This window comes from Carcharhinus amblyrhynchos, chromosome 17 (genome assembly GCF_965287045.1).
Source record: "Carcharhinus amblyrhynchos chromosome 17, sCarAmb.v2.hapA, whole genome shotgun sequence".
Classification (NCBI taxonomy): Eukaryota; Metazoa; Chordata; class Chondrichthyes; order Carcharhiniformes; family Carcharhinidae; genus Carcharhinus; species Carcharhinus amblyrhynchos.
Window position 1 is genome coordinate 21,327,618 of NC_137340.1, and position 26,059 is coordinate 21,353,676.

The 26,059-nt window shown below is 44.0% G+C and overlaps 1 protein-coding gene across 1 annotated transcript in view; it reads right to left on the reverse strand.

Annotated features, from left to right (window-relative positions):
• jakmip3 (Janus kinase and microtubule interacting protein 3) overlaps positions 1 to 26,059 on the reverse strand; it is a 212,800-nt gene that overhangs the window by 115,116 nt on the left and 71,625 nt on the right. Inside the window, exons 5-7 of the mRNA XM_080205603.1 lie at positions 21,753 to 21,899; positions 11,534 to 11,665; positions 7,766 to 7,801 (exon numbers count right to left, since the gene is read on the reverse strand). Of these exons, the coding sequence (XP_080061729.1) occupies positions 7,766 to 7,801; positions 11,534 to 11,665; positions 21,753 to 21,899 (315 nt within the window). The remainder of the gene's footprint in view (positions 1 to 7,765; positions 7,802 to 11,533; positions 11,666 to 21,752; positions 21,900 to 26,059) is intronic.

Genomic DNA, 26,059 nt, shown 5'->3' on the forward strand with positions numbered 1-26,059 from the left:
TGATTATTTACTCGCAGTTGGGTTATGTATATTGGGGCCCAGATTTTCACTCCCAGGTCAGGTATGGAGGGTGGAGGTTGGGAGAAGGCGGAGGCAAGTGTGGGCTAGAATAGCAGTTGGGTCAGGCGGCAGTGGCACAGCAGTTAGCACTGCTGCCTCATAGTACCAGGGACCTGGGTTCGATTCCGGCTTGGGTTACTGTCTGTGTGGAGTTTGCATGTTCTTTCCATGTCTGCATGCGTTCCCGCCAGGTGCTCCGGTTTCCTCCCACAGTCCAAAGATGTGCAGGTTAGGTGGATTGGCCATGCTAAATTGCCCCTTAGTGTCAGGGTGATTAGCTACGGTAAATGCATGGGGTTACGGGAATAGGGCCTGAGTGGGATTGTGGTCGGTGCAGACTTGATGGACCAAATGGCCTCCTTCTCCACTGTAGGATGCTATGACACAGTAAGTTACCAGAGGTGTGCTGAATGCAGGTTGGATGGCGGGGGTGCAGATAAAGACCAGGCCTTCAGAAAGGTCCATTTGAGAGGCAGGTTGTCTATTACTTTGTCAGGCAAGTGTTTGAGCTGTAACTGCTGTCCAGCTGTTAGCTGACCCAGGAATGGATGGATGGTTCATCATGGACTTTGCCTATGGGGGAATTATTTTAGTCACTGCTTAATCAAAGTGTACTCTACTGAACCAATGAAAACATGGAGTGGATTCTCAAGACAAAGCCATGGTGATGACATTGTCTTGCCACCATTACCTGGCACAGATGTGAGGCAGTCTTGTTGTCAGCTGCCAAAACTCAGTGGACAGATGATTGAACAACACTGTCATGCTCATCATTCCACCCACTCACTCTCTTGCAAGTCTTCAGCAAGCCCAAGCTGTTGAGCCTTGACCAGGTCTCTCACAGCTGCACACTGTTATGGTATAGCAATGTGACTAGGAGAGCGAAGAAACTAGTAGGGCTGTCAGTGGCTGTGGAGCACAGCCTGCTAGCTTGGACTCACAGCCCCAACATAGATGGCACCAAGCATTTAAGCAGAGTCATTTTCTCCATCATATCTTCCCAGTAATCATGGATGATATGGTGGAAGTGTTTAGTGCGTGTAAATGAATGAGAGCTGTAATCTGAATGGCTCACGATCCTTTTCACCTTACATTTTTATTTCTAGAATTTCACACCGAGAAGATGGGGAGGGGAAGGGATGGGACCAACAGCTCCCGCTTTTTAGACCAGGTCTTTCACATTGTGATGGAAGAGGTTCAGGAGACCAGTCCTCTGTCCTGCTGATCACTGTAATGCCCCTACAGCAACCAGGAAGGCCTGGATTAAATTGCAACTGTAGTAAGCAAGGCAGGAGTGCATCAACAGTCATGGATTCAGTGCAAGAAAAGGTTCAATGACCTGCTGTGTTCTGGCAAGATGAATAGCTTGGCTCATCCAAACAGAGGTTCAAGGGGAGGGTCGAACCTGCATCCTGCAGCCAAGGTGCTAGATATGGCACATACTTCTGCTTCAGCCCTGAGGCTTGTATATGTACACAGCTTATTTATGTAGTGTGCACAGAACATGTGCCATGCAGAGAATCAGATGCAGCAATCTGAAAAAGGACCCTAATGGGTGCCCACTCTGTGAAGCATCATACTCCTTTAGTACCGTTTAGACAGAGAAGTAAACAGCCTGCCTCCACCCTCTCCCAAGCAACACATGTTGCCAATGTACAAGAACAGAAAGTGCTGTTTTGTCTAGAGCACCAATGGGTTCACCATGGTTACACTTTTCACATTGTATATGCTACATTAGAGTGTGTCTTTAATATACTCACTTACATACTTGGTGTGTGTTTGTACACCAGTGGTAACATTATGAAAATGATTCTTACCAGTTATAATGTGTGCTATTTGTTGAGATCCATCTTGACATGTCAACAACAGGATCAAGGTTGTCAGCTGATTCGTGATGCTTCGGAGAGCTTTTCTCTTTTCTGCTTTACTACTTAACATTAAAGTGTTCAAAGGCTCAAGAACTGTGGTGCTCCTTCTATATTTTATTGTCCATCCAAGACTGACATTAAGGGAGGCTTAATTATCAAACTCCACGAACAGATGCTGGATAGCAGGTGTATCTCGCACAAGACTGCTGGATGCAAGTTATTCAGCTGCATTGCGGTGTTACACATTGGCCTAGATGTAGGCATCGCAGCTCAAGAGCCGTCTATTGTGCACCTATCATTGACTGTCTGCTGTGCCCACTACTTAGGCCTCATTTGCAGGGGTATTTGTAATCCAGAAATGTTGCCTGTCAGGAACTGGATCAATGATCAGAATGGATGCTGCTCTTTCAGAGAGAAGGTTATGGACTCCTTATGTGTGAGATGCTTTATCTGTCTGCATGCTACAACATATGATCCTATCAGTAAGTATAGCACTCAGATTCTGACATTGTGCCACTCTCATCTTTGTGAGCAGGTTTGATTACGGACAATTTGGCATCATTTACAGTCACTGGCATTCCTGTGAGGGGGTCAGGTTGTGAATGATTTATTACCATGTGCGTTTGTAATATGACAAGATCCATGGTTACGACAGTGAGGGCTTCAGCCATATGAATGTGACAGAGGCCAACCTATTGATTTTACTATCTCCCCTGTGCAAGATGGACAGTCCTTCGAGTAATTTTGGAGTCAGTGTACAAATTACTTTAGATGGCTCTATGTCACAGGGACTGGCAGATGGCAAATGTGATATGGGATGAGTTTATGAGAAAGACAAGGACTCTTCTGATGATGACCCCTCTCCTGCACAGAGTCACCTTCGCTACATGACCTCACCTCCCAGCTAGAGGTAGCATCTTCATCCTCATCCATTTTGGAATCTTCTAAATGGATAGGGGCTGCCTCCTCCTCATGTTCCTCCTCCGAGGTTGGATCTCTGCCTATGGCATCATTCTCAATGAATCGGAGGCTCCACTGAGGCTCAATGTTGTGCAGCATGCATTACTGTTCTTGATACCCTTGCTGGGGTATATTGCGGCGCTCCATCTGAATGATTGAGGCACCTGAAGTACATTGTTAAAATACCAATTGCCCACTCTCTGGTACTCCCAAAGATGTGGGTATGCCGGCATTGGACTGGCGTAAACACAGTAAAAAGTCTGACAACACCAGGTTTTAGTCCAACCTATTTATTTGATAATATTCTCACTAGCTTTCGAGGGGACAGCCTCTTCGTCAGGTGAATGGAGAGTTCTGGCCTCAGACAGAGCATATAAAGCACAGACAGTTTAGAGATTACTGATTAGAATGCGAATCTTTACACCTAACCTGCTGTTCAAGACCTGAAGAGGCTGATAATGTGAGTGGAAGGAGCACTGATCACAGTTTAAAGAGATGTGTATTGTCTCCAGACAGTACAGTAAGTGAGGTTTTGCAAACCCAGGCAAGTCACGGGGGTTACAGATAGTGCGACATGAACCCAAGATCCCTGTTGAGACCGTCCTCATGTGTGCGGAACTTGGCTATCAGTCTCTGCTCAGCGACTCTGCGCTGTCGTGTGTCGTGAAGGCCGCCTTGGAGAATGCTTACCCGAAGGTCAGAGGCTGAATGCCCGTGACCACTGAAGTGTTCGCCAACAGGAAGGGAACAGTCTTGCCTGGTGATTGTCGAGCGATGTTCATTCATCCGTTGTTGTAGCGTCTGGGTGGTCTCCCCAATGTCCCGAAGCATGGTACATTGGGGAGACCATGCAGACGCTACGACAACGGATGAATGAACATCGCTCGACAGTCACCAGGCAAGACTGTTCCCTTCCTGTTGGTGAACACTTCAGTGGTCACGGGCATTCAGCCTCTGACCTTCGGGTAAGCATTCTCCAAGGCGGCCTTCACGACACACGACAGCACAGAGTCGCTGAGCAGAGACTGATAGCCAAGTTCCGCACACATGAGGACGGTCTCAACAGGGATCTTGGGTTCATGTCGCACTATCTGTAACCCCCGTGACTTGCCTGGGTTTGCAAAACCTCACTTACTGTACTGTCTGGAGACAATACACATCTCTTTAAACTGTGATCAGTGCTCCTACCACTCACATTGTCAGCCACTTCAGGTCTTGAACAGCAGGTTAGGTGTAAGGATTCGCATTTTAATCAGTAATCTCTAAACTGTCTGTGCTTTATATGCTCTGTCCGAGGCCAGAACTCTCCATTCACCTGACGAAGAGGCTGTCCCCTCGAAAGCTAGTGAGAATATTATCAAATAAATAGGTTGGACTAAAACCTGGTGTTGTCAGACTTTTTACTGTGTTTACTCCCAAAGATGACATGGCTGCTGTTGTACTTGTGCTCAGTCTCTATTTGTGAAATATTAAAGGTGCCAGGATGCAAATTCTTGAAGGGCCCAGAAGGGAAAACAATAAAATGGGGAAATAAGGATATTGGTCTGAACTGTATTTTTTCTGGGGTAGACCATGTTTCCTAGAAGCCAACTACAGATCTGTGTTGGTGACTGAAACAATTGCGGGAGATGGAAGCTTTTTAGTATGAAGGAGTCATGGCAACTGCCAGGGAACATTGCGGTGGTCACAATCCACCCGTACATTGATTGTTTGGAAGGAACTCTGTTTGACAAAGGTCAACGTGTTGAGTTGGGGCCTTTATGGAAACATGGTGCAACCAGTAACACCCTGTACCTGAGGGCAGCCGGTTCACTGGGCAAAGGCATAGCTGTGACTGAGATGGCAAATCTGCAGGAAAATTAAGGCGGCATTAATTACAGCATTTTTGACCACAATGGAAAGCTCTCTATCTTGACAAAAACCTGGACCAGAATGGGATTCGCATTCATTGGACTCTGTAGAATATATTAAGATTGTCGTGCTGAATGCTCAAAGTTATGATCGCAGAGGAAGATGATTATTGAATAAGACAAAGCCAAAAAAAGAAATGATAGCTCTGGGTGAAGTAGGAAGGGTGTGGGGGTAATTATTGAAGAGGTTTTTTGAGAAAGAGAAGCGATTATTGAGAAATCAACATTCATTTTATCATTTTTTTTGGGAAGGCAGAGGTAATTGTCTTGAAGTATTTGAGGGTGATTCTCCCAGCCCACTGCGGTGCTCTAGCAGCACAGTGGGCTGGGAGATATAAGCGGAGGCTGTTTAGTGGCCTCCACTGGGCGCCATAGCCTTTATGCATCTCCGGCTGCTGGATTTCTAGCATTGTTAGCTCTACATCGGAAATCAGCCTGGAGCCTTGGACTGAAGTCTCCAGCCTACCAGCATCCGTCCCCGCCCTCCAAGGAATTGTTCACTCCAACGGAGTTTACGATAGCTCCCACTAATGGGGAGCTGGTGGCCCAATCCTACTGCAACGGAAGGAGGCGATGGAGGCCCCACAGGAGGTTGGGGGTAAGGGGGGGTGGGATGGGTGGGGAGTGTGCTCCCGGGGCATTGCTCCCTGGCACTGCTCATGAAAAATTATACCCAATGAATCTGAAAGCCAGATATGGAGCACAAAATTTATAACCACTGAGCTGTTACAGATGAATTGATTCCTATCCATTTTTCACTTAAGATTGTTTTGCACAGAGTTTGTTTGCCATTGAATATTAGTTGACAGCCTGCAACAGGCATGGCTTGTTTAACATTAACTTTCAACAACCTCTTAAAAGCTGGCTTTAACACAGAGAGTGTGGCGGAATGATCTTTTGATGCACACAAACGTTTTACTAATTTAGTTACGGTAGCACCTCATACTACAAAGCACCCAGAAACATACTGGGATACCAATGGAAAAGTTAAAGATTTTTCACAGGTGAATGCATGTTCCAGCAGCTTTATTTAATGGGTGAAGGTAGCTTCTAAAGACAAAGGACAGACTACAAAACAAATAAAATCGCCAAGAGAGTTTCACGTGCAGAGATAATAATGCATGAAACCTCATTGCTATATTTGTTGTGTAGAGTTTTTGGATTGATGTGAAATATTAAGCTTGAGTTCTGTTTTTGGCACAAACATGAAAATCTGGATTAGCCACAGGGGGTCTTACTACGCTTTGATCATAAGGTTGTAGAGAATTGATTGTCAACCTCCTTCTCTTGCTCTACTGTGTTTAAAGCAGAGGTTTCTCATCAGATTCATTATGTTTCATATCTTTAGTGTCTAATTGGAACACATTGGTTTCCACAGAAATGTCCATAATTAAATATTCAGACCTACGTACAGATACATTAATATGAACTAGGAGCAGGAGCAGGCCACTCGGCCCAACAAGCCTGCTTCACCATCAATAAGATCATGGCTGATATGATTGTAAATTTAACCCCACATTTATACTGACCAATAATCAAGAAACTATCTCCCTCTGGCTTAAAAACATTCAAAGACTGTTTCCACTGTCTTTTGAGGAAGAGAGTTCCAGAGACTCATGACCCTCTGAGAAAACATACTCTCCTTACCTCTGTCTTAAATGAGCAACCATTTAGCTTTAGACAGTGACCCCAGTTCTAGATTCTCTGACGAGAGAAAACATCCTCTCCATATCCACCCTGTCAATAATCTCTCAGGATCTTAAAGGTATCAATCAAATCATCTCCTACTCTTCTTCCTTGGCCTGTGATCACAAAGGAGAACATTGTGTGTGTGTGTGTGTGTGTGTGTGTGTGTGTGTGTGTGTGTGTGTGTGTGTGTGTGTGTGTGTGTGTGTGTGTGAAGGATGGGGGGTCAGATGGTGCAAGGGGAAGATAAAGGTGGCACGGTGACACAATGGTTAACGCTGCTGCCTCACAGTGCCAGGGACCCGGGTTTGATTCCCAGTTTGGATCACTGTTTATGTGGAGTCTGTATGTTCTCCCCGTGTCTGTGTGGGTTTCCTCTGTGTGCTCTGGTTTCCTCCCACAATCTGAAAGCCGTGCTGGTTAGGTGCATTGTCCACATTAAATTCTCCCTCAGTGTACCCAAACAGGTGCCGGAAAAACTTCATTGGAAATGGATATAATTATTCTCCACCAGCCTTTGAAGCCGGTTAGAGAACTGTATAGTTTGGGGACTGACCTTAGATTGGTACATTTGGTGAACAGGCTGCTTTGCTGATTTCTCCTCAGCTACCACAGTATTTCTGCCTTTTTGATAACCTGCTGAGATTCGGAAGTACACAATCCCATACCTTGCCTGTCTGAATATAAAGAAACTCCTCCAGCTATGGGCATCTTAGTCCTGCTGAAAGAACATAGCCAGGGATAGATTGAACCTCACTTGCTAACTATATCTTTAAGAATGTATCCCATAGGATGCCAGCACTAGAACATAGAACACAGAACAGTGCCGCGCAGGAACAGACCTTCGGCCCATGATGTTGTGCTGAACATGACACCAAATTAAACTAATCCCTTTTGCCTGCCCTTGGTCCATATCCCTCTATTCGTTATACATTCCTGTGCTTATCTAAAAGCCCATTGAACACCCCTACGATATCTGCCTGCACCACCACCCCTGGCAGCGCGTTCCAGACCGCTCACAGTGTAAAAAAACTTATGTCTCCTTTGAACTTTCCCCTCTCACCTTAAGTGCATGCTCCTCGTATTAGACTTTTTAACTCTGGAGGAAAAGATTCTGACTGTCGATTCTATCTAGGCCTCTCATTATTTTATAGACTTCTATCCGGATTGTGCTGGACTTTGTAGATTGTTATGGACTTCAATGAGAATTGTTTGAACCTGTGATATCAATGCATTTAGTCTAACACGTTAGAGATGAAAACGCGGGATTGTGTTACTTACTATGACACTCTTGACATAGCCAGCTGTCTCCAATGCCTAAGAAAAAGATAAAGATTGCAGTTCAGAATCAGAAAAACAACCCTGGCAATAAGGCAACAGGCAGGGTGAAAGTCTCATAATTATAAATGTACTACTTTTACCGTTTTGTTTCTTCTAACTTCATCCTTTCTCACAACACAACTAAAAACTGCATTTTCCAAATGTCAATATTTAAAAGGTTTCGTCCCTATGTCTGGAATCGATTTAAAATTGACACTATGATAACCACTTGCGCCGATGCAGCAGATTTAATAAAAGTGATCGCCAGACTGACAGATTGGTTTAATAACAGTGGAATTTATACAGCAGCCTTAATGAGACAGGCCCATACTAGGCACTTCATAAAGGAATCAATAATCATACCAAGCAGCAGCTGGGAGACGGGTTAGCGAGGGAGAGCAAAGGCATGTTTGAAGAGGTAAACTTTGACGAGACTTTGAAGATCGGAAAAAATTGTAGCAAGATACGAGTGTTTAGGAAATGGATTCGCAGGTGAAGGGGTGTGCATGAAGACCCTCTCAGCAATGGTGGAACAGGAGTAAGGGAGTGCACACCACAGGCAAGACTTAGAAGAGCAGAGGTTGCTAGCTTGGACGTAGGGCTAGAGGAATATAAATAGGTAGATTGCAGCAATTTGTAAATGAGAACAAGGATTGTGAAATCAATGCCCAGAGTAAAGGGGAGCCAATGGAGACAGCTAGGATAGGACTGATAGTTGTGTAGAACATAATCTTGTATAGGATGGAGCTAAAGTTCAGTATGACTGAGGGGAGCGTAGTGTAGCACAGGTGGTCAGTGAGGGGAGCACTGAGAAAGCTGGAAGGTGCAAGGAGATGTCACACCAGGATTTTTTCCGTTTCTGATCTTAATTATTACATCATTGTGAGAGAAACTGAGAAAAGGCTTCAGCATTTACAAGGGAACAAATTGGAAGGGCTATTCGTGACCTGATCACGCAGGCCTGTAAGTGAGGGAGCAGTGAGGAAAGTATTGGGAGTGTGGGAGCAGAGAGGGACGTGAGGGAACAGTGAGGAAATTGCTGGAAGTGAGACAGCAATGTCACAGCCTCTTGTTGGAAGTACAAGACAGCATTATAATAATGAAGGAAGGAAAATAATAAAACAAATGTTACAATACATGACAGCAATTAGTGCCAAGTCTGAATGTCCTATTAAACATGCAATAAAATGAAAGCCAGCGAACATTTATCCAAAAGAGACTGGTGCTTTACTTAAATATTTAAACATAATTACTGAAATAAAATGCATTGTATTTGGACTTCCTTTAACTCCAATTTCAAACGATCAATTTCAATGCTAATAAATCAGATTCATTTTTGGGAAAAATTCAAAGTCCCCAATGCGCGGGGAAATGGGACTCAATCCCACTTTTTTTAGCGTGATTTCCAGAATGAATCTCAGACACTGTACATCACAGTGTGCCCTCGCATGATTCACTCTGGAAATCTGTGGGTGGGGCCTATTCCCAGAAGCATAGAGCTGAGCAGGACACTGCACATACACTGATCTGTCAGCGCAGGGAAGAGTGCATGTGGAATGGCCCCGCATTATTCCCAGCCTCCAGATCGCTGACCAGTCCCACAACCTCCCTCCACTCACTGGCCTACCGACACCCCCACTCACACCACCCACCGCACTGCACCGCCCCCCCCCCCGCCAACACCCCCTGATCGCTCACCTCCCGGACCTCCCCATGCCTGCCCCTATGTACCCCACACTCTGGCCAACCCTGATGTCTCATCTGGCCAGCCCTGATCTCTCGATCCCACCTTTCTCCCCCCACAGCCCTGACCCCTTGATAGCCCTGCTCCCCCCGGCGGCCCCGCTCCCCACCCCACCCCAATGGCTAACCCCATTGCTCTCCCTCCCTCCCTTTCCCAGTGATCCCATTGCAGAGTGGCAGCAGGTTCCCCCCATCCTCCTCGATTTTCCCCCTTCCTCAGATGCCCTGTCCCCAGTAGGCCCTGCCCTCTCTGGTGGGCAGTGCCAGTTTGCTCCTTGGGCAGTGCCAGGGTGCCTGTTCCCCGTTCATGGGGAGCAGGAGTAAATTCCACTGGAATGAACTACTCCTGGCGGGATGGAAGATGTTAATGGGCCCAGAGGCTTCAGTCCTAGGAAATGGAAATCGTGATTTCCATATTGTAACCAGCTTTATGCCGATTTCCAGCGTGGAGCTGATTACACTGGAAATCTTAACCGTGGAGACTCACAGAGGCCACGGCACCCAGCAGGAGACCTGCAAAACGGCCTCCGCTGATGTCCCCCGGCCTGCTGCGCGGCTTGAGTATCACAGCGGGCTGAGAGAATTGCCCCCTGGTTATCTCTATGTCTTCATGCCAGGCTGCCAAGAGGGAACAGTGGGATATTTTATACATTATGCAAGACTGTTCCCTTCCTGTTGGCGAACACTTCAGTGGTCACGGGCATTTGGCCTCTGACCTTCGGGTAAGCGTTCTCCAAGGCGGCCTTCACGACACACGACAGCGCAGAGTTACTGAGCAGACACTGATAGCCAAGTTCCACACACGAGGACGGTCTCAACAGGGATCTTGGGTTCATGTCGCACTATCTGTAACCCCCGTGACTTGCCTGGGTTTGCAAAACCTCACTTACTGTACTGTCTGGAGATAATACACATCTCTTTAACCTGTGCCTAATGCTCTTTCCATTCACATTGTCTGCATCTTTAAGACTTGAATAGCAGGTTAGTTGTAATCACTCGCATTCAAATCAGTAATCTGTAAACTGTGTGTGCTGTTATATGCTCTGTCTGAGGCCAGAACTCTTCATTCACCTGACGAAGAGGCAAACCTCGAAAGCTTGTGAGTTTACTGTCAAATAAATTGGTTGGACTTTAACCTGGTGTTGTGAGACTTCTTACTGGAAGACTTGAAGCAGCATTCAGATTTCTGTCACATTTCTTTGTCCAACTGCAGGGACAGGCTTCTGCTGAGATCACCACGGGTCTAACAATTGCAGCAAAGATGAAAAACAAAGGCAGCTCCCTCCTGAAGTGTTAGGCCCTTTGTAGGGGAAAACCACCTCCAGATGTATAAAATATTCACAAAATAGTGATGTTCCCTGATTTAATATGGTGTGACAAAGTCACAAATGGGCGTTCTGTGTTTTTACTCTTGACTGCAGTAGATTAAAAATTCAATTTCTTCCCATTAAATATTAATGACAAGGAATTAATTGGAATTCTGTAATTTTCTTAGGCTTAATAACTTGAGTATTGCAGTTGTAAAGCAGTAAAAAAAATGGCCAGCTATTTGGTCTAAAGGGAATAACTTCACAGCTAAACCTCATTGTATCCTGTCCTAATATCCAAAGATGCATATCTTCCAATGGAGCTTTTGCAATAGCAACTGATGTTTCTTCCCACCTCTAGCCCGAAGACAGAGCACAAATGTAATGCAACCAATACTGCCTGAGATCAGAAAATTCAGCACAGACCTGAATCCAAACCTGGGCTTTTCTGACCTGTACAACTCAGTAACAGCCAGTAAAGGAGAATAAATGTTTAATCATGGATTAAAAAAAATGGGTTAAAATGCATTTGCCATTTAGAAGCTGGTGATTGCTAATTTATTAATTTTTTGAAAAAAAAATCACGAAAGCCAAACCCATGTAAAGAAGGTAATTTAATCTGGAAGTAACACTGACAATGGTATATTGTTCCTCTTTACTGAAATATTTAATCTCTTACCTTGCTGAGGTCATCAATGATGTTCTGTTGTTCAACAACCTGCATTCGAAGAAATTCAATTTCTTTTTCTTCGTGACTCTGGTCTAGATCATTCAGAGAGCTTGGCCGGCGTATAGTCCCTACCCTTTCTTTCTACATGGAGAATGAGAAGCAACGCAAAACAGAAACATATTTGGAAAAAGTCAAAAGGTATTACAGTAAAACATTTTACACAAATGCCCAGCCTGTTTTGTCATGACTTTTGCCTCCCTTTTTAAGTATAATAATAAATGGTTTGATTATTCACAAGCGTGCTGGGAACATTAAAGAACAAGTTGAAAATGCCACCAGTCAACTATAATGATGTCATCCAACTTGGGGTACCTCAAAAGAAGGAATCATCCCTACAACTGTGTACTTTTCTAAGCTGCACAGATAAGGGGATTATTATATTTTTCCAGTTTCATAAAGAAGTGGGGCAAGATGATATATTTTTTCATGTTCTGGTCCTCTCCTTTAGAAGGCTGAAAATGCCTCATTTTGACCCTTCACTGTGGTACTAAATGAGTTGTAGATGTGTGTAGACTGGTAGCATCAGCAGAGCCACAACCCGATGCTGAAAATCAGTGGATGGAATTTTAATAAAGACAGTAAATAAATTACTTGTTGTTACTATAACAGCACTAAAGTATTCCTTCCTATTTCAAATACTGATCGCAAGTGGAATTCAAAAGGATTTTAAATGCACTTGATAAGATGGTGATAGTTTTGTAGAATTTTTAGGGAGGTAATTAATTGCAGCATTAGTGAATATCCTGTTCAGTAAGCTTATCTTGGAGTAAGCAGAAAATGAACTGTGCTCCAATCAATGTACAGAGGCAAGATGTCAGTGCTGAGGACTAGAATATCTTCCAATGTCAGCCATTTTACCATGAGAATTTCCAAAGTAATGTCCATGCAAGATTTTTCAAAGGAACACTTGACCCATGCACTGACGTAATGTGAAATGGGTATGGTAATGTATCCACTGTGATTGTGACTACTGATCTGCTTCACTTCTTTAGAGCACTAAGTTTAAGTTTATTAGTGTTACAAGTAGGCTCACATTAACACTGCAATGAAATTACTGTAGTGCAGGAAGTAAAAAAAAAATTGGGAATAAGAATAAAGAATAAACCTTATTTAAAGGAATTAATTAATACGATTTAAAAAGAAAAAGAAATGCTTTATTTTGGACAGAAAAAAAAAATGTGCTATTTGTGCTACATTGCGGAAAGTGATTACCTTCCTAATGTCCCTTTAGAGGGTTGGTGTGGTGCCAAGTGGAAAATGTGTTCAGGGTTCATTTAAAAATGCTCATTCCAAATTATCTGAGACCATTTGAATAACTCCAATCCCTTTGGGGAACCGTGAATGGTAGTATATCAGCAATAACATCACCAAAGAGAATTTAGAGGAAGCTCACTTCTCATTGTTGGTTCCAATTCTATGTCTATCTAATAGTAGAACACAGCAAACATGTTTAGTGGAACAAATCAATCTCTTGCCAACGTGTTGAGTATAATCCCAAACCATGCAGACATTTCCAGTCCTGCCCGCCACAAGAATCGGGAAAAGATCATGCAAAGGTCCACTGACCTTGAGCAGGATTTCCCGGCCTTGGGGTCAGCGAGGCTGGAAAATCCTGCGCGTGGACTTCATGCTGATGGCCTACTCCATTATCAGAGTGCATTTTGCATATCAGAGAATTGTGACAAGGATGGCAATCCTTCACGAGGTTACCAGTTAAAAAAACACCATAAGATTTGTAGCTTTTGGAGTCAGACTGCTGCTGTCCCACCTTAAACTTCCCTGATTGATTTGCAATGGATTACATGGACCGACATGCAAAGATCCATTGACCTCGTATGGGATTTTCTGGTTTTGGGGCAAGCGTGGCTGCAAAATTCCACCCATAACGTAAGTGAAATGCTTTGACAGCTTTCACATATGAAGAAACTTGTATAGAATAAAGTTTCTAAGTGAAAGAATATAGCTTTGCTGTTAAAAGAGAAGTTTTCCATATAAACACTATAGCTTAACTAAATAGCTTTGCAACTTTGCTCAGTCAAGGCTGTCCATGTTGGATGAAGCAGTTACAGTCATCCTTGATGTTTTATGGGATGGCTTTAGGGAAGCCTAGGTGGTGCAGTTCAAGTGTTAACAGGGCCAAAAGAGCTCAACAGATGGCTGCTGCTGAGAGACAAGACCATTATTAATGGGAAGTTGTTTTCAAGGATGTGCTTTACTAATAGAAGACTAGACTTGGAGGTGAGATGTTAGATATCCATGGAGTGGAACACTACATGCTCAAAACTGTGAGATTGACCATGGAATCTTGTGATGTTTGTCAGATTGTATACCAATAGATTATCCACTGTTTAACTAGTTAATTATAACCACTGCATTTTAGCTTCTTTATTTTGCATTGAAATTTATTTAATATGTGTATTAAACATATATTTACCATGGAAAAAGGCTCCCTAGTCTCTGAGCATCACAGACAAAATGTAATGTTAATAACATACCCGAAGAAGCACAGTGAGCAAAGTTTCATCCAAGCACATTCTTTCTTTGGTAGTTAATGGGTGAAAAATCAATTGAATTCCTAAGAGAATGCTGAGTTGCACAAAACTCCATAAGAACATGTTAGATCATAAATATATCCTTTGCAAAACCAAAAATACTGGTCAATAAATTAAATACATACTTGTTCATCACTTGGTTAAATAATCACTGAAGTATGTGACAGGCCATGGAGGATTGGTCCTTTTATAATTGATACCCCAGGCAATTTTCTGTGGCCCCAGTACACACCATGGGGAGTCAATTCATCAGATAGTTGTGCTTGCCTTGGCTGTCTTCAATCATACATATTGTCCCATATCATTTTTTTTTAGAAAAACTTCAAATAGAACAGCTATAAATTGCCACAACCAAAATTTCTGTGCTCTAAATAAAAAATGTCTTGTGCTTTTAATTTTTGATCCCAAGGGAAACTGGAGGCAGAATTTTTAGCTCCTGCCAGTGATGGGAGTCATGGTGGGCGGGGTTACTAAATTTGGTGTGATGGAAAATGTGAGTTTCTGCTGGCGAGAAATTAGTTTGGAATTTGTTCCCCCAACCTTAAAGGTGGGTTAAAGGCTGAGCTACTTCAGGAACCACATTCACATTACTTGCTTCTCATAGATGTCATTAAAAGGGCAACCTGTTGAAGTGACATTCACCCTCCAAATTCATTGCCCTACCAATGAGCATTTTGAATGGTCTGTTTTACCGTTATACATGAGTGACATGCACTGACTTAGCTTCACTTCACCCACGGCATGCAGGTCAGTAGATGCTGCTTCTGCCTTCCTTCTAGAGCTTTACAGTGAGATATCGGGTTGCACTCTGGCAGGACCAGTGGGAAGGGATGAGATGGAGGCAAAGCTGAAGGTGGGTAAGGAACAGAGTGGAGTCGTGGAAGACTGTTCTAAATGAAGAATAATAAGACTGTCCAAAGAAGAGTCAGACTTTCCTGTGACTCAGGCCACACTGTCTGGGCCATTTCAAAGGGTAAAATGGGGCTGAGGCCACATTGTAAGGAGCCAAATTGAAGAGACTCTCCCAGGGCCGAGTACTTGCTGTCAGGGGGCATATTGAAGAGACTGTTCTGGGGTTGTACTGGCCACGTTAGAAGGCTCTACATGAATCCCTGTCTTGGTCCTGGTCTTGAGTGGGGAGGCTTTGCCGCCACTGGCAGCCGTGCACAGTAAGGTGCGTACAGCCTGGCCAGTCAGATAAAGAATTTGGTCCTGGGGGTTCGAGTCGTGGGATTGTGAGACAGAAGAACATTCAGGATGCCAGGCTGGCACTGCCCAAGGGCACCCCCTTCTGCCCCCGACCTCCAGGGGGACCTCGTTAGCCTCCGGTCCCACCGACAAAGCCATCACAACAGGTCCCCATGGATGGAAACCATATGTGATCCTCACCGGTGAATGTCTTTACCAGTGAGGACACAGAGGCAAGTAAGCCTCGGCGATTCCGTCCCGGGCTTGCCAATAATATTTAAATTCTATTTAAAACAGATTTTAAATATTGAGATCAGCCTCCCGCCTTTTTTGGGCGTGAGGCTGATCTCGCTGGATATCTGTGCCAGTAAAATCGCAAGTGGTGAGAAATCAGCTCTTCCGTCCAAGAGCCAGTGGGGCGAGATGGTTAGATCATCCCCACAATATTTATGCAATTATAAGGGGCTGCGGATTAAATCTCTTCATGACACTTAGAGGTACCAAGCATGCTTTGTTCAGTTTTGAACACATAATAACACTTCTACAAAGGGGACAAGTATTCTAATGCTCTTCAACACCTCCACAATGTGTGTGAACATAATGTTCAACTTACCTTCGCAGGCCGGAGTCCTATAATCAATCATTATGTTTCAAACATGTATACTTCACAATACAGTACCTAACTCTTGGATACAAGTGGGATTCTCCATCCTCCCAACTGCATGTTTCCCGCCAGCAGGAAGTGGCACATCGTTGGCTAGCGACAGGATTCTCTGGTCCCGTCACTGTCAATGAGAATTCCCTTTGATGTCACCCGACACCAGTGAGAAACCCATTGCGCTGCCAGCGTGAACAACTGGAGAATCACAGCCCAGATGTTTTATGTGTAGCTCAAACCTGTTAATGAAAGATTTTCAGGAGCAAGTGACTGGTTTGTTTTGGTTCTCCATTTGGGATTGGGGCTCCCCCATGGGTCACAACTCCTCTCAAGTGTCATGAGGTACATGTCCTTACTGAAGGAGCTTGGATCTTCTAAAATTGTGGAGTCAGGGTGTGATTTGCCCACCACCCAATGGAGACAAGAAGGGCTCCATAAGTACCAATTTCATGATATGCTGAAAAGATGATCCCTTTAAGGGAATGCAATAACACACCTCTAGCCATTAAGATCCTTTTGGAGTGAAAATGCCTTCTTCAATGAGCTTGCAATACTACTTCTTCCTCAGATGTGTGAACCGCATGACCTATGAACTGTCCCTTTAGTTTTGTTGTTTACCATTAAGAAAGGTGGATTATCTTCTTGAATGGTATCTTTCTCAAGTGTGTATCTGTTTGCCAAGAGAATGGTGCAGCATTAACACTTTGGGATGAATTTATGAATAAATAATCCTTTTAATTTTAACTCATGAAATCTTGCTGCTGAGTGACCACACATTCAGGGGTTGAGAAACACAAACACCATTTTCAAAAGCTTACTAATTACAGACAGTAAGGGAAAAGAATCAAGGGTTTTGGCTTCTCTTCAATCCCATCTGTAACACTGTGCAAACAGAATCTTGTCTAAAATGTAATATTCTATTTGAACATCTATCAGCCCAACAGGAAGACTACAATTACAATGCAGGTAGTGTTTCAGTTCAAAATATCGTCATATTTTTACACAGGTAAACTTTAAATGAATGCTGATTCTCTTAAATGTCAGATTTTTCTGGATTCCTGCAACTGATAAACATTGAAGATGTGGTTTCAGTGCTGTATCTAACCTGTGACTGAGGCATCAATTAGAAACTTTGACCTCACCTTTGTGATAAAGAGAGCTCCTTCAGTAAGGGCATATGGCTCAGGTCAGCCTTAATTCCACAAATCCATTACTGTCAAATTTAGCTTTCTGCACATAAAACAAAAACTCAGCGCTGCTGAATTATTATGGTAGTGTTGAAGATGAAAAATACTTCTGATTTAACAATGTTGGTTTAAAAGCATTTTCCCTGTCGCAGTGTGCTGATTTGCAGTCCGTATCACTCAAGCTGAGCAGATTGCCGGAGCTGGCATTGCTGCCTGGTCATTGCTCAAAGAAGGATTTAGCATCAGTACCACTGGGCTATAAATATTTCCCTTTGGATAGCACAATACAAGATTCATGCACAATCCACTAGCATTGGAAGACAAGAGTGGAGGAACAGGAGTGAGGAGAAAGAGTATTTTGTATGTTAGAGAGTCACAGAGGCAGGATGGAAGATTGCGAAAGAGGCGGCAAATTCTAGTCATAAAAGAAAGACAAATACTTTTTCTTTCTGAATTAAACTACAGGAACATATTCATCATCTTTGCTTGGATAATGCACTCATATATTGGTGGTTCTTCAAGTTCTCTTACTCATTTTTTAAAATTCTTTTGCGACATGGGTGTTGCCAGCTGGACCAGCATTTATAAGTCATGTCTTGAGGGGCAGTTCAGAGTCAACCACATTGTTGTGGCTCTGGAGTCACATGTAGTCCAGACTGAGTAAGGAATCTGTAATAAGTGAACACAAATTTAAGGATTGCAAACATGCGAGATATTGGAAGTGGAGCTGTATAAATTGCATTGTACAGTCCATTTTTATTCAGTTATGGGATGGGAGCATTGCTGCCAATAACTTTCCTTGAGAAAGTTGTGGTGAGCTCCCCTGTTGCACCACTGCAGTTCTGTGACCCACAGTGCTGTTAAGAAGGGATGCCAGGATTTTGCCCAAGTCACACAGCCGGAATTTTACCACCCTGCCCACCACAGGAATGGGAGTGGGTGAGGGACGGAATATGGAAATATCCTTTGACTTTGGGCCGTAAAATCCTGTCCCATGCTTGGAGGGGAACTTGCAAATGGCTGTGTTCCCATGCACCTACTGCCCTTGTCCTTCGAGGTGATAGAGGTCGCAAGTTTGTAAGGTGCTGTTGAAGAAGCCAAGGCAAGTAGTAATAATGCAAACTGTAGAAGGTACATACTGCTGCCACTGTGTGTGAGTGATGGAGGTGGTGGTGATGGGGGTCCCAATCGAGTGGGCAGCTTTATTCTGGGTGTAAGACATCATGAGTGCAATCTATGTGTTGGACCTTTGGCAAAGCTAACACTCTGTAAAATTCCACAGTTCCCTCACATTGCTGCTGCTTGCTCATAGGGAAAGATTAAATTACTTCCTTGACCAAGCAAGACATCTATCACTTGCTTCACACAGTTATTTACTGCAGATTGGTTAATGTCACTGTGCTGCCAATGTCACTTTAGAATGATTCAGGAGCATAGAAGTTCAAAAGCTGTTGCCAGCTATTGGCAATCCAATGTATGCGGGCAGCTCTGGCTGTAGGTCATTCTTCATTATGCAACACAAATCAGTCACAGCCTCGCAATGTGGACTGCAGCCTGCATAAACATTCACCGATTGAAAGATTTTTCAATCCTGTATGTGCAAGGCTATTAACTGGATGAGCACAGAGCATCTCTAATGCAACCTGATGGGAGCAAGTACCCACATCCACATATCCATTCTTTTCTCCAAAAAAACACAAGTGCGGTTCCTGGTTGAGAGTTGATTGGGCCGTTTTTGGATGAGGTTGGAGCAAAAATGCCAGCTGCCACAAATAGTTGCAGCAAATCAGAAATAATAAACTAAAAATGTAAACTCCCTTTTGCAGTCTTCAGAAAGGTCTCCTGTAAAAGAATACAGGGGTAACCGGGCTTCACAGTGAGGCAGGGAGGGCTGGCATTGAACTCGAGAGTCTTGTCTGAATGCCACCAATGAATGACCAGGCAGCAGGGTTTGCTACACATTACTGTGGGGAGGCTCTCGAATCCTGACTCAATGCTATGGTGCTGGGGAAGGGACTGGGAGTAAAACACTCCACGGCTCCTGCTGCACCTAGGGAGGGAGGGCCATTCAGCTTTCATTAAATGCTGGCCCCCGTCCCCCAACTTAGTCTCCAACTGAGAGGTTGAGTCCTGGCAGGTAGGGTATCCCTGCCACCTCCGGGAACCTGGAAGTCGACATTAATAAATCTTAATAGTCCAGGCATTTAAGTATAGTTTAAAGTTTATTTATTAGTATCAGAAGTAGGTTTACATTAACATGGCAATAAAGTTACTGTGAAAATTCCCTAGTTGCCACACTCTGGCACCTGTTCAGGTACACTGAGGGAGAATTTATGATGGCCAATGCATATAACTAGCACATCTTTCGTAGTGTGGGAGGAAACCGGAGCACTCAGAGGAAACCCATGCAGACACGGGGAGAATGTGCAAACTCCACACAGACAGTGACCCAAGGCCAGGAATTGAACCAGGATCCCTGGTGCTGTGAGGTAGCAGCGCTAATCACTGTGCTACCGTGCCGTCCTTAGTATCAGTATTGATCGTATTGAATGGCGAAGCAGGCTTGATGGACTGAATGGCCTGCTCCTGTTTCTATGCTCCTATAGTTGGGACTGTTGGCTACCCATTGCTTGTACATAAATAGTCCTGCCTCCACGTAAGTGGTCCACACGTGGAGGAAAACAGGATTCCACACCACCTGCACGCCTCCATCGCTGGATCCAGCGAGGACTAAAATCCAACTCTTTGACATATCCAGAAGTGCATTCAATGCTGAAGATATCGTCCTCAATGCCTTCCTCTCCTCAAGCCCAGGGATTTTCACAGTAACTTTATTGCAAAGTTAATGTAAGCCTACTTCTGATACTATTCATTGTTGAGAATAGTGATCCTTATGGCTCCTTACCACTAGCTCCACAGACTTTAATCTCATGTTCAGATGTTGCCATGCTTGTGCTCAGCTGCACTCACATTCCTTATTGTAATCCCTTCTATGGCCCCATGAGTTGTTTTAGCATGATGGGAGCTCCACTTTTAATGCCCCTGATTCCCATTAGTGGCTTCAAAATGGAGTTCAGGCAATAGACCCTTTTTGATATGGGAATTATCGCATCCAATTGTATGAATATGACCCCGAATCTGTCCTATGATAAATGTTTTAGTATTTTTGTGGTACCGGAGGAGTAGGTGTCCAATCTTAGGCTCACATCAAAAATGTTGGGCAGGATTCTCTGGCCACGCTCGCCTCAAAACCAGAGAATCCCACCCAATCCCACTCAATGGACCTTTGCACAGTCCGCTGCCCGTCTGCTACAATTCCAGTGGGACGGGAGAATTCCGGCCATTATTCCCAACACTCCCCCAACGTTCATAATCGCAACTGTGACTATCCTCGCAGGCAACAGGTCCAGCCCAATTCTCAGGCCTCAGTCTATTGAGTCACATCTGGCTTGGGAAGCTCATCTGCCCAATATGAAATGACTAGGGGCATCAAAAACACAAGGGCCACATCATCCTTATCGGATAGGTAGCTGGCCAACACACCCCACTGGTCAGACAGTTATTTAACCCCATGTAGGGTTGCCAACGTTGGTCATACATTTGACTGCAGGTTTTACCATATTAATCTCCAGCAACCAACTACATGGTTAAATAGCTTTCAATCCTCATCTCCAATATTTTAGTAACTGATTAAACAGAAGTGTTCACAGAGAATGAAAACCAAATTACCCTATGATTTTCCTCCCATGTCAGAAATTTAATCTTTAGTTTCTGGAGAGTATGGAACACTACAAGAGTTGGCAACCCCAACCCCAGCATACCTTTATTGAAACTGAGGAGAGTGTAGCTAGCTGAGAGTATCTGCAGTTCATTGGCAGCACTGGCAGTCTAAGAGTAACAAAGGTTTTTTTTTCTGGTATCATTATACTTACTCTTTAACACTCATAGTAAAGAGTGCTGGTCGAATGCAGGCAGAGGGCAGTGTTGAAATACAGACTAGATAGATGGAGACATTTTAATATATGAAAAAGGTGAATCTCAATGTCAAGAAAACAAATTTCAATTGATTCACAGAAAGCAAATTAGTTAGATAACTGTGGGTTCACAAAATAGGTTCTTCCTGCTGTAGCAACCTTATTATTAGGAAAAGAGTATTGAGGTATAATGACTTTTAAGGGGCATCTACACAAATACATGAATAGGATGGGAATAGAGGGATATGGTCCCTGGACGGGTAAGGGGATTTAGTTCACATGGGCAGCATGTTCGGTGCAGGCTTGGAGGGATGAAGGGCCTGTTCCTGTGCCGTAATTTTCTTTGTTCTTTGATTCTGCTGACAAACCTCTCATTATTTTATTCTGCTGCAGTTTATGTTGGGTACTATTGGAAGCGTTATCTGGTGATCAGCACTACTAACAGGAACAAATTAAAGAGAAGACCAAATGACCATGCATGGGACAATCCCAGCATTTGTAGTTTGAATGTTTACAGTACCTTTAAGTAACATATAAAAAAAGCATGATACAGTTCCCATAATGGCAACTTGCCACATGATAAAGAAGGGAATTTGCTAGACAACCTACCATCCTTAAGTTTTCTTGCGTAAGAAATTTCAGCTTATTTTCCATACGCCGTAGGGCATGGCTCATTTCTTCATTCTTCCGACTGAGACGTCTCTTTTTGTCCAGGAGGGGCTTATACTGACTTTCCGCTTCGCGCAAACGCTTGAGCTGAAGTAAAAGAAGGGAATGAGAGAGGTCGAACTGAATGGTCATAAACTTACAAGGGCCTGAGCTTTCGCAATGGAAATACTGGCAGATGTAGTGTTATATGTAAATTTCCTGTTTGATTGACAAAAACATAAATAGAATCCTTGTTGATCCAAAATTAAATTTAAATATTGAAACCCCTAATTAGAAAATGTATCTATAAACTAAAGCACAACATAAATAAGTATGGTATCTTCTGTATCTAATATCATCATTTCTCTTCATGTTCTGGACCTATTCTTATTTAAATTACTAACATACTTTGATGTAACATTGTTCTAAATACGTACAATATTTACATTACCCATACATAAGGAATAAGAAATAATATTACAGATCTATTATATATTAAAAGTACTGAGTAGATTGCAATATTCTGTCTCACATACATTAAAACCTCCCACATCAGGCTTTGTAAATGAGAACCCATTTTAAATTGTAAACATGTACCTACCGTACCTGTACTGTGATTTACATCTGTAATGTAAAGAGGTTTGTCATGGAATGTTAACCCCTAACTCAGCACTGGAATAGTATCTGCATGCTTAGAATCAGGATTACATGTAACTGAACAGTTCCATTTCAAAACCCTTTTTTTGTCACTTTTCACCCTCTTGGAATTTAATATGCAGTCACTTGAATCCTCGGTACATCCTAAATGAGAAGCAATGTTTATGTGTGGACAGAAATCCATCCCACAGGGCATACTTTCATCCCACTTCAAATAGCCCCTGTGTCTCCGACTCAACAGATCAGATCTCAAGTCTCTTCCTGCAGAACTCTGTACCCCAAAGTCATTCCAGTGGACTGCTTTGACCAGGGTGGTTTGGAGCACCTTGAATGTCTTTGCAGATGCACCTCCCCAGTCAGGTAAAGAGTGTTTCATCACACTCCTCAACTATACTTTTATATATTGCGAGACTTGGGGAAAGTCGGGAAGTGAACCACCCTCTGATCAGAGAGTTTATGTGACCCAACGCCAGTTGAGTTTCTGGTTTATTAAGTCAGAAAAAAATCAAAGAGCCTATGTAATTGGCATATGTTTCTATAAACTTATCTAATGAAAATTACTTATCCTGATTTAGTTTGTTTTATTATTGTCACAAATGGGTCACCATCAACACTGCAACAAAGTCACTGTGAAAATCCCCTAGTTGCCACATTCCAATACCTGCTCGGCTACACTGAGGGAGAATTTAGCATGGTCAATGCACCTAACCAGCACATTTTTCAGACTGTGGGAGGAAACTGGAGCATCTGGAGGAAACTCACACAGACACAGGCGAGAACATACAGACAGTGACCCAAGCCAGGAATTGAACCCGGACCCCTGGCGCTGTGAGGCAGCAGTGCCAACCACTGTGCATGGTTAGCAAAGTTCATTGTTGCAGTGACTCTACAGGAAGAAAATGATGCAAGCTTTTTGTACAAAACTGCATTTCTGGTGTTTTACCAGTTATTATTAGGTTAGATTGTCCAAATGATCTCGAAAATGGTCTCAGGAATAAGATAAGGATTTCAATGACAAACAGAAGTAGAAAAGGTGAAACAAAAATTAAAGGATTAATCTGGAAAGTAAAAATGTGCTTGGTTAAAGTGTATTGCAGACACTAGAGGGCGAACTTTCCCATTTCGCCCACGACAGGAATCATAGTGGGTAAGGGCAGACCATGGAGATGTCCCCTGAGCTCAGGCAGGATTTTCCGGTTTCGAGGCCAGCACAACTGGAAAATACCACCCTAGATGCGCTGTAGCCATGAATATTTATCAGCTTATAGGTGAATTGTGTACAATTCTGTGGCTAAATTCTGAATGCATTGTTGATTGGTTGTAGTGCAGCATTTGTTTGGGGCATCCATCTCTCTGAATCTAGCCATGTTAATATACTTAATAGTCTGAATAACCTTTTCTTCATGCAAGCTTTTTTGGTTCAAATGTGTAATGTTGGCAAACATTCAAATTAAATATCCAGATCTGCAATAGATTTCACTTGCTTCATTTTGAGTTCTCTGTCCAAAGGCAGGTCTGACCCAAAGTGCCGCAATCTCCACTACAGGTAGGGCAAGGGTAAAGGTCCCGAATCGACCGAGGCTGGAATGAAGATCAAATCTCATGTTGTTGGCACCAATTTGATTCTCACCAGCCATCCAGCCAAGTGAGCCAACCAGTCTCCCAGAGTTATCATGGCAACATACCCTTTTACCATGCATGTTTGGCTCATAAGGAGTCAAATTCCACCTGCCAATAATTTTAATGAAAATGCTGACATGAATACAATCTTTCCTATCCCTCATTTAGTGCTGACTAAGATGATTGATAAAATTACAACAAGAGGAGAATGTCAACCCTCCAACCTATTGGTGTATTGTCTCATAAAGAGAATTGTCTCACTATTAGAATCCCTACAATGCAGAAAGAGGCCATTCAAACTATCCAGTCTGCACCAACTCTCAGAAAGATCATCTTACGCAGGTCCAACCTCCCCACCATCACCCCCACCTCATCCCCTCAGCCCAGCCCTGTAACCCTGAGCATTTGCCATGGCTAACCTATCTAACCTACACATCTTTGGACACTAAGGGGCAATTTAGCATGGCCTTAGATGTACGAGGCAAGTTTTTTTAACACAGAGGATGGTGGGTGCCTGGAACTCGTTAACAGGGGAGATAGTGGAAGCGGATACAATAGGACATTTAAAAAGCGTCTTGATAAATACATGAATAGAATGGGAATAGACGAATATGGTCCCCAGAAGGATAGAGAGTTTTAGTTCAGTCGGACAGTATGGTTGGCGCTGGCATGGAGGGCTGAAGGGCCTGTTCCTGTGCTGTAATTTTCCCTTATTCTTTGTTCTTTATCCACATAACCTGAGCATGCTTGGACTGTGGGAAAAAACCCATGCAGATACAGGAAGGACATGTAACCTCCACACAGTCACCCAAGGCCAGAACTGAACCGGGGTTCCTGGCACTGTGAGAACCACTGTTCCACCGTGAGCGCCTAATATTGACTTGCCAAATTATGGGGGCGATTCTCCCATTCTGACCTGCTAATTTTTTGGTGGGTCGGGCCAGGAGATGTACACATGCACCGATTTGTGGGATTCGCGTGTGTGCGTTCCCAATGCGTGCGCATCTTCCAATGCTGGATATCTGGCATGCTCAGGACCACGCAGGAATCTGGTGGGAACACCAGGGAACTAACTTGAATCTATTTCTAATGTTATTTAAATGTGATAATCAGGCCCAGGATTAGATTCTCTGGGCCCGATACCATCTCCCACACCACCAGGTGTATTTCACTCTGGCAGGATTTAGAGTATCCTCCCACTTTCAGGGAATTACCAGGAGACCCTGCTGGAGTGAAGGGGGCAATTTGGGCCTCCCCAGGGGGTCAGGAGGTAGGGGATGGTGCACCCTGGACATGGGCACCCTGGCAGTATCATCCTGAGCTCCCTGGCACTGCCCAAGGGGCAAAGTGCCCTTGCCCACAGGGCATCTTGGCACTGCGAACTGGGCATCAGGCAGTGCCAAAGGGTTGGGGCCTAGGGGGCAGGGCTTAGAGGCAGTGCCAAGGGAGAGATCGGAGTGGGTGGGAGTCCCACTGCCACTGTGTATAGGGAGACCAGAAATCGGGGCAGGTAGGGGTGGTGGTCTGCTGGGGGGAGATTTGCCTCCCATGGGAAGGGTCTGCTGGTGTGGTGGGGGGCTTGAGCGGATCATCACTAATGGGAGGGAGGGGCTGGAGATCGGGGCACTCTGGGATGGGAGGGGGGTCAGGGCTGGCCCAGGAATGGTCATAGAGGCTGCAATTAGGTCGAGGTAAAGAGATGGAGGGGCAGCACTGCGGGGGGGGGTCCCAGGCTGGCCAGCAAAATGCAGGCTGACAGATTGGAGCCACTGCGCATGCGCAGAGACCCAGAATTGTCAGACTCCAGCACGAATAAACCCCGCTCCCTGAGCTTTTAATGATATTCACAATTGTGATCTCTGCATTGCACAGAATGTGGAAGATTCGAGTCTGAACTTCCACTGAAAAAGTAATCGTGTCTACACCATTTTTCCCACTTAGAACTTTTTTGGGAGAATCGTCCCCTACATCTCATTTGACCTTAGGTTCCA